This window comes from Mesitornis unicolor, unplaced genomic scaffold, assembly GCF_000695765.1.
Source record: "Mesitornis unicolor isolate BGI_N332 unplaced genomic scaffold, ASM69576v1 scaffold14758, whole genome shotgun sequence".
Lineage (NCBI taxonomy): Eukaryota > Metazoa > Chordata > Aves > Mesitornithiformes > Mesitornithidae > Mesitornis > Mesitornis unicolor.
In genome coordinates, this window is record NW_010202661.1 from 53668 (window position 1) to 70960 (window position 17293).

The following is a 17293-nucleotide window of genomic DNA, read 5'->3' on the forward strand; positions in this document are numbered from 1 at the left end:
CAGAACTAACCCATGAATTTTTGACAAGTTGCAAAGTTACAAAATATTATTTTCTGATACTTTGCAAGAAACCTGTGTGTCCGTCTCAGTTAAGTATTGATGAGAACTACAACAAATTGAAAATGATAAGAGTAGAGGTTAATCATCTTAGAGATGGAATTTGAAAATAACTGGTGGATTACTTAAACATTTCGTGTAAGGAAAAAAGGTTTTTTTCAGTGATAAATTAAGGCCATTCAACTATAATTATAGTTTTGTTGTGGTCTCGAGCTGTATTTGTGGTTCTGTGGGGCAAATAAGTGACTTTTTTTTTCTTTTCCTTTAAGTAATTTGTCATGTTGCCGCCTCCAGTCACCATTAATATTTTACCCTGCTTTTATGTTATTTTAAATTATGCTTAATTAATTGATACTAGAAAATGAGAGCAAGTTACAGTTTAATAGAATTGTATTAATTTTTCAATCTTCTGCTCACGTTTAGAAGTATACAATAAACTCCTTCATTGTTGAGCTATGAGTCTTCAAGATGGTAGCCAAATCACTTATATCCTCCTCTGCTGTAATATCTCTCATCATGTTCAAGACCTTGCCTTTTTACTGTTTGTGCTACCATTCAAACTGAAAGCAGTCTGTCCTCTTGAATGGTCTTCAGCAGCTGTTATCATCACAGAAGAAAACAGGTTTTAGTGTGCACAGTTTTGCTACTATATCAATTCCTGATTTCACTCAAGTCCTACACACTTTATTTTTCTTCTTTTTCACCTAGCCAAGCTTTGCTTAAGTTGCCAAGACTCTAACAGGAAGGCAAAGTTTAAAACAAATGTGTACTTAAAGACATCTCTGTTTAGGAATATTTAGTCTTTTATGGATTTGTCAAATCAGATGTATATAAACTGTGAACAGGAACAGCAGAAATGTATACTTTTGTACTCTTATTCTTGTGTGTTGCCTTTAAAAACATCCTGTGGCATTTTTAAATGTAAATTTACCAATAACTTATTCTTCAAAATTTCACTATGAGCTTAAAATCAGCTTTGCAAAAGGAAACACATCTTTATGCTTTGGATGCGGTGATGCCATTATCGATGCTATTTTTTTTTTTTTACTACTCAATTCATGAAAATGTAAGCTACTTGTACATGTTATCTAGTGGTAGATAACACAGGTACAAGCATATACAAGCATAATTCCTGTTGCTCTTTCTGCTCCTTCTTCACATCTTTTGTTCTTTTGTTCCTGCCATATGAGAATGGTTATTACTCAACAGAGTGCTGAGGTTTTCTCCATTGGGATAATGACATCAGAAATGAAACGGTGAAATATTTCACACAACATGAGGCTTTTTATTTTCTTTGCTTTCTTAATTCATCCTCTCTCTTTTCACTTTTTCCTCTATTCCAATGGTGGAAAAATGCTGTCAGAGAAATATCACAAAATGATGGCTGTTAAAGAATGATTATTTGGTTAAACAGATGAAAATGAGACCTGCCATAGGTGCATCTTCATGCTGCTTGCTTTTGAATGAGATTATCAATATAAAAATGGGTTGAGATGCCCAGGAGGGTTCTGGAGTTTTGTTTGTTTTCTGAGCAGTGAACATGAGTTCCTGCTGCTGTAGTAACATGTAAAATCCCAAAGTATTTTTAAAAAATTTCTACTTGGCAACCTCTCTGTTAGCTTCAGGTTTTGTAAGATGTTTTTTAAAGACCAGAATTCTGAACTGACCTCTGAAATGTGTGCCTTTATTTAAAATCTTGTAGTCATTTTTAATTTCAAATAATTGTGAAAACTGAATACTAAATAACGTAGATGACTCTCGGGCCAAATTGTGAATCAGCCATGCCACAGATGAAGGTCTAGCTGAGGTATTTTTGTATCATGTATCTATACAGCTTCTACAGAAGCATTTAACTGCTGCAGTCCATGATGGAGCCAGAGCTAATAAACCCTGTTTGGGCCTGACCTGGCTGAATGCAGAGCCAACTTAGTTGTCCTTGTTCTGTATTTATATTACTGGAAACACTGGAGAGGCACTTGGAATATGCAAAGCCAACCGTGGCCAGCATGGAGCTGAAGCCAACCTCTTGGTGAACCTCAGTGGCAGCCAGGGGAGTGATTATCCAGGCTACTGCCAGTTGTGTTAATGTAGTTATGGAGAGGCTTTGTTTCTTCGTCATAAATACTGGAATTGAAAGGCGTGATGTTTTCATACAGCTTCCATAGATTGGTAATGTGAGCAGCAAAGGCAGTTTCTCACTGTTGCCTTCTTCAGTTTGAATCCTTACTAGTGAAACTAACCATAAAATTTAGCCACTTCATAGAAGAGTCAGCTTTGGAAATGTGCAACTTGGAATGAATCCAATATGCAAGTCACGTGGTTTTTGTAATAATTTTAAGATGTAAGGATCGTGCAGTCTGACTCACTGCTTATTAATTAGTGGATATTATTTTAGCTTGCTTGGAGGAGTTCTCATTTGCTACGCTGTAGGTACCCTGTATGAATTTCTTCCGTGGTGCATTCCCTACAGCTGAAATGAGGACAGCCTTTTCTTATAAATGTACTTCCATAGTTTTCCTGTTACATTGTAGTCATCTACAGCTTTTCATTACATGGCCATACTGGATAATTAATTGAATGTGTAAAGTGCAGTAAAATAAACATTGTGTAAGAGAACGGCATGGGTATTCAGTGGAATCAATTCAATAAACTATTGAACCATTAAAACCTCTGAAGACCATACAGGCTGGCTTTGGTGCAGGTGAACTTGCATGTAGAAAAGTGTAGTGAAATTAAGCAAGTATTTGCGTGATTTTCATCATTGCTTAATCAAATATTATCATCATGCACCTGTTTAAAATGATTAAAATGACTAGGTTAATGCCTTATTCCCGGGTTTATGCTATTAAAATGATGAACATAAGGCTCTACTAATGCCTTTTTAATTGAATAAAATAAAAGGACACATTTGTATTAGATGATAACACAGTGAAGATATTTTTTTAAAAGCTTAAAAGTGTCCCGATTTAGAGTATAATTAAAATGCCTGCAGCCCTTCTAGATAGGAGCAGTTGGGTATTTAGCCCATGAGAAATTCAGGCATATATTTTAATGATAGATTTTTGGATGCTACTGCCAGTATCCTGCTTAAAACCTCTTGGTTATGGGTCTATAACTTATCCAGACTTACCAGAATTAATCATATCACAGCAGTGTTCAAAATAGTCTGAGCATCATCCTATTTAAGTCTGAAATACCACATTTTAGACTTGAGTGGTGCAGGCTCGCTTTGTCGTTTCATTCCTGATTTATAAAGGGCAGAATCTCTTTGTAGCTACATTCTCTGCCCCAAGTACATGCGTTTGTGTTACTGGTTCTTGAAAGTTTCCTTAGTTGTGTATTACGGCATAGGTGTCTTTTTAGTAGAAAAATTATCTTTGTCAACTAGGATGCTCTCTGTAGTTCTCAGTGTTGCATTCTGAATTGTCTTTTTTTTACAGTCATTTCATAAAACATACGTTTTTGTGTATTGAACATTGTGTATTTTAAGATAAAAAGTATGACAGTATCAATCACATGATTACTTTTAAGTGTCAGTCTTTTTTTAAAAAGAGATGAAGTAATTGTTTCTTGGCTTAGAATACAATACTTCTTTAATTTCATCAGTCTTATTTTGTGAGGTCACACAGATAACTGTCTCTTGTGTAACTTCGCTAAAGAAAATAGACTTTGGGGCCCCATCAATGGGCTATATTAACATGAGGATAAATAGATTGGGGAGCTATTGTCAGTAGCTGTTACACTTAATTTTACAAACAATCTTGAGAGCTGTAATTGCTACAGTGCATTACATGACCTCTCAGAAAAGGGTTTTAAAAGAGAATCTTTATTAATAACTGATTTTGTGAATGTGCTGTTCAGCAGATACAAGAATGCTGGCATAACAGCTTTGCTACAAATAGTGTTTTCAGTAACGCATTTGCATTAATAAAAGTAATTTCCTGCAGTTTGTTAGAGATTTTTAAAAAGCCAGCTATCAAGTCACTACAGAGAACAAGAGAGGTTTCTTAGAGACTTGGCAAAAAGGAGTCAGATTTGTCTTCTTAACTTTAAGGTTAAGGCTGATCTTTTGGGACCACTTCCTGAAAATCCTTTGCTCTGGCTCAATCTACTGTGCCTTTAGAAGCACTGATGAGTATATACCTTGACTGAAACCAGAAGATTGCTTCTTATTGTGCCAGGAGTGCAACTTATTCTTTTTCTCATTCAGTCCAAATCTGAGCGTGACTTGCAGGAAAAATTCTGATGCAATGTGGATTTTTAATCGAAATCCAATTTGGATCCACCTTGCTGCTGGAAAATTTGCTTTATGCATGGGTTGCATGCTTATTTTGTCTGTTTAATTACACTACTTTGAGTTAAAATAAGTGCTGCCGATACCTTATGAGTTAATCTTTTTATATGCATTCTGCTTTCCGTAAAAGGAAATTCGTTGTAATGATGAAGAATTTGATCATTTGAAGTCTACATAATACAGTGTGAGCCAACATTTTAGAAGATGTGTTGATAGAAAATCCAGCTTTCTTGGTTGTTAATAGTGATAAAATTTGCATATTCTCGGTTGCGTCTTTTTGGTACTCTAATGCTATGTAAAAGCTAAAACTTTTTTCAGGTTTGTTGATGGTAAGGCTGAATTTGAGTTCTGTGAGTTTCACTAATATTAGCATTTTTTAGGGGTAGAGTTTTGAGATTTTCAGTTGTTCCTCAGGTTCTCTTTTAACCTGTACAAAATTGTACTTAATTCCAAGTATCAGGAGAGAGCAAGGAAATTGGTGTCTTTTGAAACATCTCCTTTGTATGTGCAAGTATCAATATTTAATCTCTATAGTAATTTGAAGTTCAAGTATTTCAGAGGTGATGGGGGAACAATACTCATAATGAATTCTGTGTATCACCAGTTTCCCACTGCATGTCTTTTTGCAAGTCATATGGCTCTTTATGCTATTCATGAGACCACCTTGATCTTCTCTTCATTTGTTACGGTGTTTGTCTCCCAAAGTCTGGAAGATTCTGTGGTGCTTAAAGTAACTTAAATATATATGCGTAATATACATAAGCTCTTTTATGTGGATGAATCTACAGGATTGTGTTAAAAGTACCAGTTTCAGTTGACATGAAGAGCCTGCAGCATCATTAACTCAGGCAGCTTGTTACCTAAATTCCTCCATAAGGTCACAAATTTCACTTAGTAGCTCCTAAATACCAGGTCCTCTGCGGAATCCACTTGTACATTGTAGGCCTCTGACAGTTCGAATACGTCCCCTTCTTACACACATCCCCTCCCGCACCCACCAGTGTTTCTTGTAATTGAAGTTTCTGTATTTGGCATTTCTGAAAATAATGTCTATAACTCTCAGGTTTTTTTAAGCTTTCTGAAGTTACATCTAGGTTGCTAATATTAGGTAGTCTGATTTGAAGATGTTAAATATTCTCAGTAATGTTTATGTCCAAGAGCAGCTAAAAGAGAAGAGGCAGTGAGGGAGTTGGGGAACTGAAGCCATGTGGGAAACGTGGCGTATAGGAATTAAAATTGGCATTGAACTGTCTTTTGGTTTGGAAAATTGAGTTCTGCTGCAAACCAAATAAGAAAACTAATAATAAAGTTTGCGTAGAAGTCTTATAAAGTAGTCCTGTTTGTTTTGTGATTTCCGAGTCGTAAAAAGTATATCAGGACTACCATGACTGTGATGAGTCTTTGACTCTTCCATAAAACCCAGTGCACGATAATGATACAGTTGTTTTCCATCTGTACAAGAGAGATGTTTGGTGGAATACTGATTAACAGTTTCCAATTCTTTGGATTATTTTTAAGATATTGTTCATGAAAATCTGAAAATGGGGTCAGACGGTGAAAGTGACCAAGCTTCTGGAACATCATCCGATGAAGTTCAGTCTCCCACAGGTGTTTGTCTCAGAAACCGGATACACAGACGAATCTCCATGGAGGTAATTTACTTTTCATATAAGGATCATTTAAATTAACAAGAGAGTTGGGGATTGCTTTAATTGTTCATTATAACTGGTTGTCTTCTCTATTAACTGTAACCGTTCTGACGTATATTTCATGCAGAGAGCGTTATTTTAATAATACCTAAATTTCTGTCTCCATTTGTCACACAGAAATCAGATGGTTATCTTGCATTGTTTATGAGCTGTTGATTCTGAAAATCTAAATATGTTTTGAAACTTTGGAAATAATCTCTTAAGGGTAGTATTTGAATATCTTTCTCTCATAGTCTGTGCAATTTATTGGGTATATTCAAGACAGCATACTGTTTAGACGTTTTTAACTTAAAACTGTTTTCTAATCTTTGCAAAACTCTCTAATGCTGCAGCAGTGATGGTCCTGAATGCTTCAGCCTTTCCCTCTCTTCCTGTTTTTTAATGAACGGAACTTTACAGGATGGTAAACAAAAGGAGGAAAAGTACCTTATGAATAACTGTGCACATAATTTCCTTTATTTATGAGTCTCATTATGAATACTAGCCACCCTTGTGCTTGCTTTGTTGTCATTTCCCTTGGCAAAGAAAAACAGAACTTCCCTGTTTCTTGCGTGTATAAAAGTTACAGTTATAGCGACGCCTTTGGTACACGAGCATGTGGAATTCTGTAGTTGCTGCTTTGGAGCATACACACCAATATGCATAGTTTGTAAGATTTTAAATCTCCACTCAGAGTCTGATATCAAATATGGGATTGGGGAAGCAGAACTGGCTAAGTTACAGTCGGGTGTACGTGCCAAAAATTTTTTATTTGTGAGGCGTTTTGTTATGCTTGGAATTCCAAGACTCCAAGCATGTAATGCTGGTGTGATTCCAATAACTTGTCAATTAGCTGCATTAATTATTTATATTGTTTCTTGCACCTGCAGGGGTTTGTCTTCAAATTCCTAAATTTGTATGTTAATCTCAGGTTTGATCTAAAGATTTATGCAGAATGCTTAAATTCAGAAAAAAAAGTCATTGAGAAAACTTTCACATCAGAATGTGTGCTCGAGTAACTAAAAATCAAGGAAATTATTTAAAAGTATTATTTACTTTTTGCTCATTGTCTGTTTCTTCTGCATTTTGAAATGTGCAATTGAAACATGAAAGAAATAAGGAAATTAATTACACATATTGAAATTAACAGACTGAAATGGAAATGTATCAAATCTTCCAGAGAGGGCTAAAAACCATTAAAAGATTCTCTTTTAGGTTGGGGTTCAAGAAACTGAAAGAAATTACAAAAGAACTCAGTAAGAGTCATTAAAGTTAAGGAGGTTCCTGTGTATTTTTTCAGAAGGTGTCAGATAAAAGCATCTTTTATTTGCCTCTTGAATTTTGAAGCAATTCTGATGTTACTGTTTAACAGACTTTGGGAAGCTTTTATTTAAATTTTGTTTATCCAATGCTAATTTTCTCATTTTTCTCCAAATTCCAAATGCTTATTTCTGTTGAAATCAACATTATTTCTTCATTGGCTGGCTCAGTCAATGAAAGCACTAATTTTTTGGCAGCTATTCCTGTGTATTCTGTGAGAATTGTAATATTTCTCACAAATGTATTGATTCAGTATTGATATGGTGACTTTTCCAATAAGGATTCAAGCTAATGTCTATATAACTCTCACTTAATTTTAAGAAAGCTGTCACTGATAGATACTTTGTTTTACTTAATTTGCTTCTTAGAGGTGCTTTGTAGCATAGGAGGTGGGGGTTTTATCTGTATGTGCATTCCAGAGAAAAAAGACCTGTAACAATCTTTGTAGCTTTATTTAAAATACATTTCTAATCATAATCTTTTCAGTCTACTTTGTCATTTCCTAAGTGAAAAGGCCTTAAGTGATTACATTGTCTGCCTGTCTTTCCCTCCTCCTGTTTTTCCCGTGGGTCATTTTCTGCCAGTTTTGACAGATGGATAGAAATCTCAGATGCCAGTTTTCTATTAATTTCAGTGAAAAAAGCTCTATATAAGGAGAGATTGCAAATGCATGTACTGCTAGGGAAGATGCAGCCTTTATTAAATACCACAGTAGCCACGTGAGTTGAGTATCAAGACATACAGCCATAGAAAACCAGGTTTTACTGGGTTTGCTGTTCATGTAATGGGATTTTTTTGCTTCCATGGCTTTTGAGGGAACCAAATAAACGTTTCCTCTTGCACCAAATCTTGCCTGCATGCCTTAGGTGATTTGTGCCCTGGAGCTGACTGGTTCAATAGTAGTAATTTGGTTATATACAGAAACAGTCTTTGTTGTGAAGTAAGTTTCTGTTATTTCAGTTTTATTTTGCTGGTTTTGGGGATCTGTCATCTCTACACATCATTGCGTAGCCTGAGGCTGTGTTACCTTTGTAGTCATTTAGGATGAGTTATAGCTGTATAGTATACATACAGGTTGGAGTAAATTAGTATGTGTGATAGTATGTTTCTGCTGTAGCCTGCTGAAGTCATTAGTCATGCTTGAAATCCGTTGCAGAATGCATTTGATTAAATACACGAGGTTGGATAAACTCGACCAATATTCCTTGCTCTTCCATGGTAAGATGAGCATGCCTATTGCACTATGACTATATCCTTTTTAGTGTTTAGTTTGGGCAATATTTGCTGGATTTGTAATATTTTTGTACGTAATTTCATGATTATATATGTTTGTTTCTCTGTGCTGAATTGACAGAAGTCCTGATCTGTTTTGAATATAATTAATCAGGTAAAGCTGAAACCTTGGAACAGTCCTTTTTCCTTGTAAGAACTTGTGTATATAACCTATATAACCAAATTTTTCATGCTCAACTTGAACTTCCTCTAGAATTCTGAAAATTAGCAGCCCATTGACAGAAGAACAACCATTTTTTAAAAAAAGCTTGCTAAAAACATGCATACTGCAGTCAAAGTGTTAACTACCACTACTGAGTGTTTGTATTCCTGGGATGTTAGGATTAGAATATATGTTTTGATCCTTAGTGTCTATCTATATGTATCTTATAATAAAGCTGCTTTTTTGGTAATTGTTAAATGATTTGGAGCTACAAATAAAATTATAGCATTGTTGAAGAGCAAACAGATTCTCTTGTCCAGAGTATATGAAGGATTTTGTTGGGAAGAAAACTTGATCTTTCTAAAATTTTCATATAGAGATAATCCTGGAAGATTGACAAGTGCTAAATAGACAGTGGAGATGCAAATAGAAGATGTGTTTGTTGTAGCAGAATCTCCATAGTAATGGAAAGCTGAAATTTCATAACCTTAGATTGACCTGGTTGAGCTAGGAAATAAATCATCAAACTGCAATGTAACCTAAATATGAAGCATTTTAGCTGTAAAGTGATGATGCTGCAATGAGACAGGATTCTGCTCCACAGAGAAAAATCTGCTGGGGTCAAAGCATTCCAGCCAGAGCAGCGGCCATGGAGATGCAGCTTTCAGTCTGTCATCCACCCAAAATGGCACAAAACTGAGGCCAGCAGGACTGTTAGACAGGGAGACGATGATGCGCGTTTGCTTCTGAATTAGACAACGCTGCAGTTGCGGGACTAGATTTATTTTTTTTTAATGATCATTGTTATCATGCGCTTAGAAAACAAAAAGAAGATACCAGAATCTCATTGTGTTGCCTAGATAAAGTTGATTTTGCCTGTAATCCACAGGCTACAAATGCTTCATAAAGCAGTTGCTTTTTTTTTTCTCCTTCCTTCCTGTCATTCAGGACCCATGCTGACAGTAGGTGCAAGCATCCATTGTGTGAGGAATTTGGCTTCAAACAGCTGTTAGGTTTTAATTAAAATGTCTGCTAATCTCATGCTAATATTAATGATTACTTGGTAAATCAGTAAAACTGTATATCAAAACAGATGATGGAGTCATTTTTTTTTTCAAGTGCCACAAGCAATGCAGCCTAAGAATGAATACATGTGTGTCTGTGTTTTAAGTGCAAGGCTTTCATCATGTAATGAGAAACACTTCTCCAGATCATGGAGTTACAGCTTAAAGCATTTTCACTTTGATTTGCTGGAAAAAAAGACATGGGCAGTAATGCATTAATATAAATTCGTGTTTCAAGCCATAAATGTTCACTGAGGGCCCTGTGCCTGTACACTGGGGAGTGAATGCTTCATTAAGAACTGTGGTGGATAAAAAATAGGGAGATGCAGTGTGTGCAAATTGAAACATCTGTTTCCCTTTCCCAGAAGTCCAAGGCCTGTGAGCTGTCTTTGCATGTGAACTGGCAGAGGGCCACAGCCCACTGTTCACCAGCCTGTTTCCCAGATATTTTATCCTGAGAAACAGTTCTTACCCGTCCGGCTGTCACATTGGTGACAGGAGCGTGCTCCAGATCAGGCTGCCTCTGCCGCACTGCCATGGAGTGTGATCCTCCCCTGAGAGGATTAGCTGCAGGGTTAGTGCTTTAGCTCAACAGAGAGAAATACAGAGGCTATGAAGTGATCCTGTAATCATCTGTGTGTTGTGCTGGTCAGACCTTTTGAAAGAAAGAATGGGAAAAAGAAATATGATGTTGGTGAGCTCCACCCTTTACCCCAAAGGTGCGACTGGTTTGGGGGTCTTGACACAGCCTGAATAACTCAGTCTGTGGTTGGTCCAGCTGGGCAAGTGTACCTTCTCCAGAGAAACACCCACAAAATTAATTGGTGTTTCAGCTGACTTAGTGCTAAGATTTTCTGTTTGTAGGCTTCAGATTAAAATGTGGTTCATAGGTCTCCATTCACATGTGCAAAAAGGGCACTGTTGGCTCCAATAAATTGTTTAAATTCTTGAACAGCAGACTGGGTGGCAGTACGGACCCAGGCTTTCGGTCAGGGGCAGTACAGTATTCTCTCCCATCCATAGTTTTGGAAGCAGCCAAGCACTGTATCGGAGACAGCCTGAGCATTCAGCCCTGCATCTCTTGCCACTCAAGAGGCTCCCTTGGATCCCCAGCAGGCGTTACTGCATGGTCCCTTCTCTAAGCAGAGGTTCTTCCTTCCCCCCATGCTTGGCATAATTCTTTCTGCTTTATTAACTGCTGTCTAATTTCCTTTTCTGCACCTCCTGAGAATTGATGGCTTTTCTTCTGATAGTCTCTTCTGGGAATCTAAGCATGTGGTCACCTACCAGAAGATTTCAGTGCTAAACAGAAAAAAATTGAAGCTGAATACAATCAGGACTTTTTTTGATTTTCAATGATTGCTGCATTATCTCCATTCAGTCATGCTTGGCAGCTGTCTCAACCTTTTGTAAGGTTACACTAGAAAATACACTCTTATTTTTGTAGACTCCTGTTTTCGAGTTCACATGAAGCTTGAGGTTTTCAAAATTTCTCTTAAGAACACAAGTGCATGTTCTAAATGGCTAGTACGGTTTTGACGAAACTGGTGGACATCCTGTTGATCTAATTGATTAGCAGACTTGCTTGAAAGACAGCAGACACTCCAACAAGAAAAATAATTTCAACTTAGGGCACAGACAGACTTCTTTAACCTGACTTTTACTATATTTTCTAGGAGCAACTGTGTTATCAGCAATTGATGCTTTTTTGCCTTTCTGTTAGGAACTTTTGTAATCCTGATGCAGAAGTTCTTGCATTCCACTTGCAAATGCTACCTTCCCTTAGAGAAATCACTGCACTAGACAGCATCCTTTCTGTAAGGATGGAATATCTATTTTCTTGGTTTTGCTTTTTCATAACTTGGGGTTGCTTTTGAGTTCCATTGAAGGGTCGATTGCTATCAAATTGGATGCGTTCAGCCATCTGCAAACACATCTCTAGTAATCACTGGGATGGAGCAGAGGGCAAGTCAGTGCTTGGATGCTGTTTCATACCCTGCACTCCAGCCTCACTGTCCTGTCCAGGAAGATCAGATTTCCAGCTTCTGTTTTTAAGAAGTTGGTTTATTTTGAATTAGCCAGTTTCTTCATGGGACTTTCCCTTTGGTACTTGCAGCTTTGTGTTGATGTGAGTGGTTCGTGTTAGTAATTGACATTACAGAGGACTGTTTTAAGGGTCCAAGCTTCCATTTGTGCAGTGATACGTTCTCTTTTGTTTCTCATCATATTTTTTTATGATTCCCCTCCCCTCCACCTTATTCTTATAAGCTGACAAACTTATGCCACTTGTTTCTTCTGAGCAATTTCCTACTACTAGTCTATTACAGAAACTGGTGAAAACATACAGAAATTTATGTTTAATATCAGGGAAGTGTACTAAATGAGGCAGAGCTTGCTTTATTAGCATCTGTTACTGCCTAGCACCTCCCACTGAGTCCAGTAGCCATCAGACCTTTTGATTTCAGCAAGGTTTATGTTAAGAGGCTAATGCCACAGAGTGGTATCTTGTTAGGTGATAATTTAGCCAGACAAACAAAATCAGACATCATCTTATTATGGTTATTATTTTTCTTATTCTTCCCTATAGTCTCCAAGTTCCCTTACTTGCAAGCTGAGATGCAATAAAATAATAGCAAAATAAACAAACAAAAAACACCCAAGAAGAATTTTGAAGCATTTCTGGCATAATTTGTCACAAATTTCCTGTGTATTTATGCACTTGATGAAAAGAAAGTAATAACTCATGATCTCACATTGGAGTTTCATTTCTCCTTTCTCAGATTTTTCAAAACTGGTCCTATGTGTCACAGGTATTTGTTTTGCTTTGGTTTGGCTTCATTGGTTGTGAATAGAAGCTCCTGGAATGCAGTTTCTGAATGCTGCATTTGTACTGAACAGTTTCAGTCTTTCACCTTAAAACTGCTGGGAGATACGAAGTTAATAAAAAAACTGCTTGCATTTTCAGGGTTTTTTTAGAGGGGGGAAAAAAAAAAGGGAAAGAGCAGTTTTTATTCAGCTAATCAGTAGTCTAAGCAGCACATCCGTGAAATTAAAATTTTTGTTAAAATTATTTTGAAGAAGAAATTCAGAATTCCTTTTTTTGACTGCTTATATGAAAAAAATCTTGTCGATTGAACTATTAATTAATTTGGCTTGTTCAAAAAAGCTAATTGTTACAGATATTACTGAAAAGATGCAAGGTTTCTTTTCATAAATTTTTCATTGTGCTAAAGTAGATAAGAGCAAAGCCCTCTGCTTGCAATTCTGGTTTCTGTGCTTTTAAAACAAGTACATATTTTCATTTGAGTGGCCATAGCTACAGTAGATATTGGTGATAACTTCCTTGAACTCCCAGCAGTAACGTCCTTGCTCTGTTGATGAATGATAGCAGATGTGCTGGGAAAATGCGACTCCTAGTCCCAAAACAGAGATTAAACCTTAAAATTCTTATATCGATATTTCCTTGATTACACTTGGTTCCTTGTCTTTTCCTAGCATCTCAGCATCAATCTGACAAATAATGTTTATGCTGGTGAGGGGGCAGAGAATATGCAATATCTGTGGTCATTGCTATTTCTTCTGGATCTGAAATACCCTATGGACTCAAATCTCTTGATTAAATCCCTGAAAATACTGTGTACTTGATGTGATTAGAATATTGGAAAAAAACTCTTGACTTAATTAATGAATGGATTCCATATTTTGGGTAATTTCTTCCCCAAATATAAAAAGCCACCTGATTCAGTGCTCAAAAGTGATGCTTTTTAAAATTCTGTTGCATTTCAGTAGACTGGTCAAAAACCAGTATAGATTTATGGAGTGAGAGGTAGCAATAAATGGGCTGTAAGATAATGTTTTCATTATTGCTTCTAATAGAAGAAGGTGTTATTTGATGACTCCTTCCTCAAATTTGACTGAAGAATAATTGATTCCTTGGGATTTAATGTTTCCAGTAAAATAATAACAACAACATTCATGAATAAAGGACAGATGCAGTGTTCAGGTGTAACAGTTCTGCAGAAGGCAGAAAAAACTTGCACTTTCTGCATCACCATGAAATTATAGTTACATCTGTCAGCTGAGCAAGGGAATGATGATAGGTTAATATACTTAATAGGAAAACTGGTAAATCATCCCAGCTGTTAAATTAGTGAGTTTGCTTGCAGTAATCGAAGCTTATTTATGAAGACATTAAAATAGCATGCTGCAAGGATGCTATAGGTTTCTTTTGAAGGTTGTGGATTATGCTGGTCTTTTGCTTCAAGGCCTTGGAGGTCTACATGGCTGTAACCAAACAACAAATTCTCTATAAATATATTTTCTGATTTGAGGTTGTTTGGTTTGGTTTTTTTTCTATTTGCTTTTGCCTCTAGCAATCTTGTTGTATGTCAGAATTCTGTAGAGGATCCAATTGGCTTAAACCATGCTGTCATTTGACAAAAATGCACTGAAATTTGATAAGGCAACCTTCAGAAAAAACTGCACATGGCATTTGATAGTAAAATAGTACAGTAAGTACATGTGTATGAGGTTGTATATTGGAGTGTTTAAATTCTCATTGGCATAAGCAAATATTTTTCAATTAGTTTGCATGTCATGAAGTAGCACATAATACACATTTTAATTTAAAATATGCAAGGAAAGAATATTATAAAAAGTGATTTATTTTTTTTTTACCGTAAGTATGCCGTGAAGCTGAATTGTGCTGCATAGAGGGTTGTGTGATGTAGCATTTTAGATCTCGTTAAGCATTCTCCAGTGAACAAAAGCACTGTGACTTATTAGTGAACAGCTTGTGGTTGCAGCTGACATGTCTCGCTGGTATTTGCTGAAACTGGTGAGAAGACTAATTCAGACCAATGCTTACACAAAACAACAAAGTGTTTTCATTTGATGTATAGTGGATTGTTTGGGCTGTCAGGCCGGTGTCTGTAGACTTAGAGGAACAATTATTTTTCTTTGTGAGGCGGTAACAGAATTTTATTGATGGGATTTAACAATATTAACTATTAAAAGATAAACTAAAATTTCAGATAGAGGTTGGGGAGTTTGATGTCTGCTGCCATATAGTAAGCATGTACCTTAAGTAATGGTTGGTCTGTAAACTTAACTTTATCGATAAACTGAAGAACCAAAGCAGTAAGGATTGGTATATATTGGGTAGTTTCCTTCCAGTTGAGTTTTCTTACGCTGTATCACTGCGTAGTCAGCCTTTTCTTTTCCAAGAAGCAGTGGGAAGATCTGGCCACAGGCAGTGAAATACTGGGTTTGGAGGTACTTGGCTGTTAGATCAGCTAAATAAAACATTGAAGGAATAGAGAACTGAGGCTGATGCTATTGTGGTTTTCCCTTCCAGTTTTTCTGATGAGTTGTTTGGTACTACAGGATTGCCCTTTTTTTGCCTTCTACTGCTTCGCTGGCAGAAGCCCGAGTCTGTCTTCTCTGGCTGCAGTTGTGACTGGAATTCAGCCTGAAACAGCCCAGCAGCTGAAAGATCGATGGCATTGGTAGCCCAATAGATTTGGGAAAGATTGATCAGTGCTGCTCTGGCAAGAAAGAAACAGTCTGCAAATTGGCACAATTGTTAAAGGATAAAAATAAAAGTAGTGTTAGTTTTTCTGATCCTTCCCTAGAGCTGGGTTGGTTTTTTTGTGGTGGTTTTAAAAAATTATTATTATATTACTATCGTTACTCTGGTTTGTGCAGAATATCAGTGTTTAGTATATAAATGTGCTAGTCAAAGACATAATGACTTGAGTCACCAGGATACAGACTAAAAAGTGTGAGTATTTCAAATTGCTGCTTTTTTAGAGCTTTTTTTAACATTCATTTCAGACATTCTATATCCTGAGTTAGAATCATTTTTATTTCACTTCAGTGAAACTTTCTGAAGTGTGTACTGCATCTTGGCAAGAAATAAATGGTGAGTTAAGGAAAAATAGAAGTTGGTGAATTTAATACCTGACTTAAAGTGCATACAAGTTAACAGTGTTGCTTTCACAAATAAGAGTAGATTCATTCTGTGGAAAAATGTACTTTTTTGACAGGGTTTAAGAGAAGTGAAAATTCTTCTGTTGACCGCGAATTAAAATTTCTGAAAAGTGTCACGCTGTGGTACCGAACAATATTATGTGGGCGAAGACAAGCGATTAGAAAGAGGAATAGCTGGTAAGCTTGTATTACGGAGAATACGACATCAGAAAAGGTTAGGTAGCAAAGTTGTTTGAGTGTGAGATGTGAAAAACAGAATGTGGTAACAAAATTTTAGAATTAAACTCATATGAATGGTTTACTATGGGAGACAAATCAAGAAGCTGATATTTACAACAGTGATTTGGTCTATCCAAAAGAGGACCAGAAGTAAAAAAATTAAAAATGATGGTATTTTGGGGTTTTTTTTTACTTCCAAGTATGTGTGAAAAAAGGTGGTGGTTTGGTTTGGTTTTGGTTTTTGGTTTTTATTTAGAAGACACGTTTGTTTACTTATAATGTTAAATTACTCAGCTCACACGACCCGCAGGATTTAAGTTGAGACACTTGCCTCCATTTCTTGTGTCCAGGTGTAAGCAGTCAGTGGTAGACAGAACATACCATCAAGTTACAGCAGCACAGTTGGTGCAAGCCAGACGAAAGAAGAGGCTCAGCAAAGTGTAGCTTTCTCAGAGCGTTTGCTGTAGCTAGCATTAGAAATAGATAGTAAAGATAGGCAGGAGTTGGGGTAGTTTATCTCCACAGAAAATACAGTGATATTAGTGTCACAAGTGCTTACATGTTTATCTACCATGAAGCAGAGTAGGACAAATGTGATTCTCATTTCAGGCAAATTACAAAAATAGTATGCATTTCTCAGCCAGTAATAAAGCAAGGCTGAGAAGAAGCGTTGCACATGAAGATAGAAAATGTTGTTTTAAGAGGTAGAGGGGGGCGGAAATGCCATGAGCATTCTGGCTATCCTAGCAAAGCAACTGGTGCCTGAATATGTTCTCCAGAATATATTCTGGAACTGGATCAAAAAATAACTCATTAAGGCAGCATACAGTTAACTGTAGGCGTTTGAACACTTAGCAGCATGGTGTTTACTGAACACTGATTTTGTTGCAGGTTGACCCTAAAGAGAACCGTAAAAGAATCAAACTAGAAAATGTTGTAAGTTGACGAGAGCTTTTTAATAAATTAAACCTCATTTGGAAAAGTAAATTGGAAGTGACATTAAGGAAAAAAATATCATTTTAATTTTCTAAAATGCAGCTTATTTTACCTGAAGCACATTCTTTTCCCTCAAAGCTAAGGGCTTTGCATTCCAGTAAACCTTTGCTTGTTAGAGTTACAAAGGAATGCACCCAGATTCCTTCTGCATGGTTGAAGGTCTATGTACACCACTTAGACACCTGTTACGTTTAAAAAAGGATACGTATCAAAAATTAAAGAATGTAGG

The 17293-nt window shown here is 36.5% G+C and overlaps 1 protein-coding gene across 4 annotated transcripts in view; it reads left to right on the forward strand.

Annotated features, from left to right (window-relative positions):
- Positions 1–17293, forward strand: part of CDK17 (cyclin-dependent kinase 17) — a 53873-nt gene that overhangs the window by 14734 nt on the left and 21846 nt on the right. For all 4 annotated transcript variants that reach the window (XM_010190469.1, XM_010190471.1, XM_010190472.1 and 1 more), the window contains one exon: positions 5870–6003. In XM_010190469.1, coding sequence (XP_010188771.1) covers positions 5870–6003 — 134 coding nt within the window. The remainder of the gene's footprint in view (positions 1–5869; positions 6004–17293) is intronic.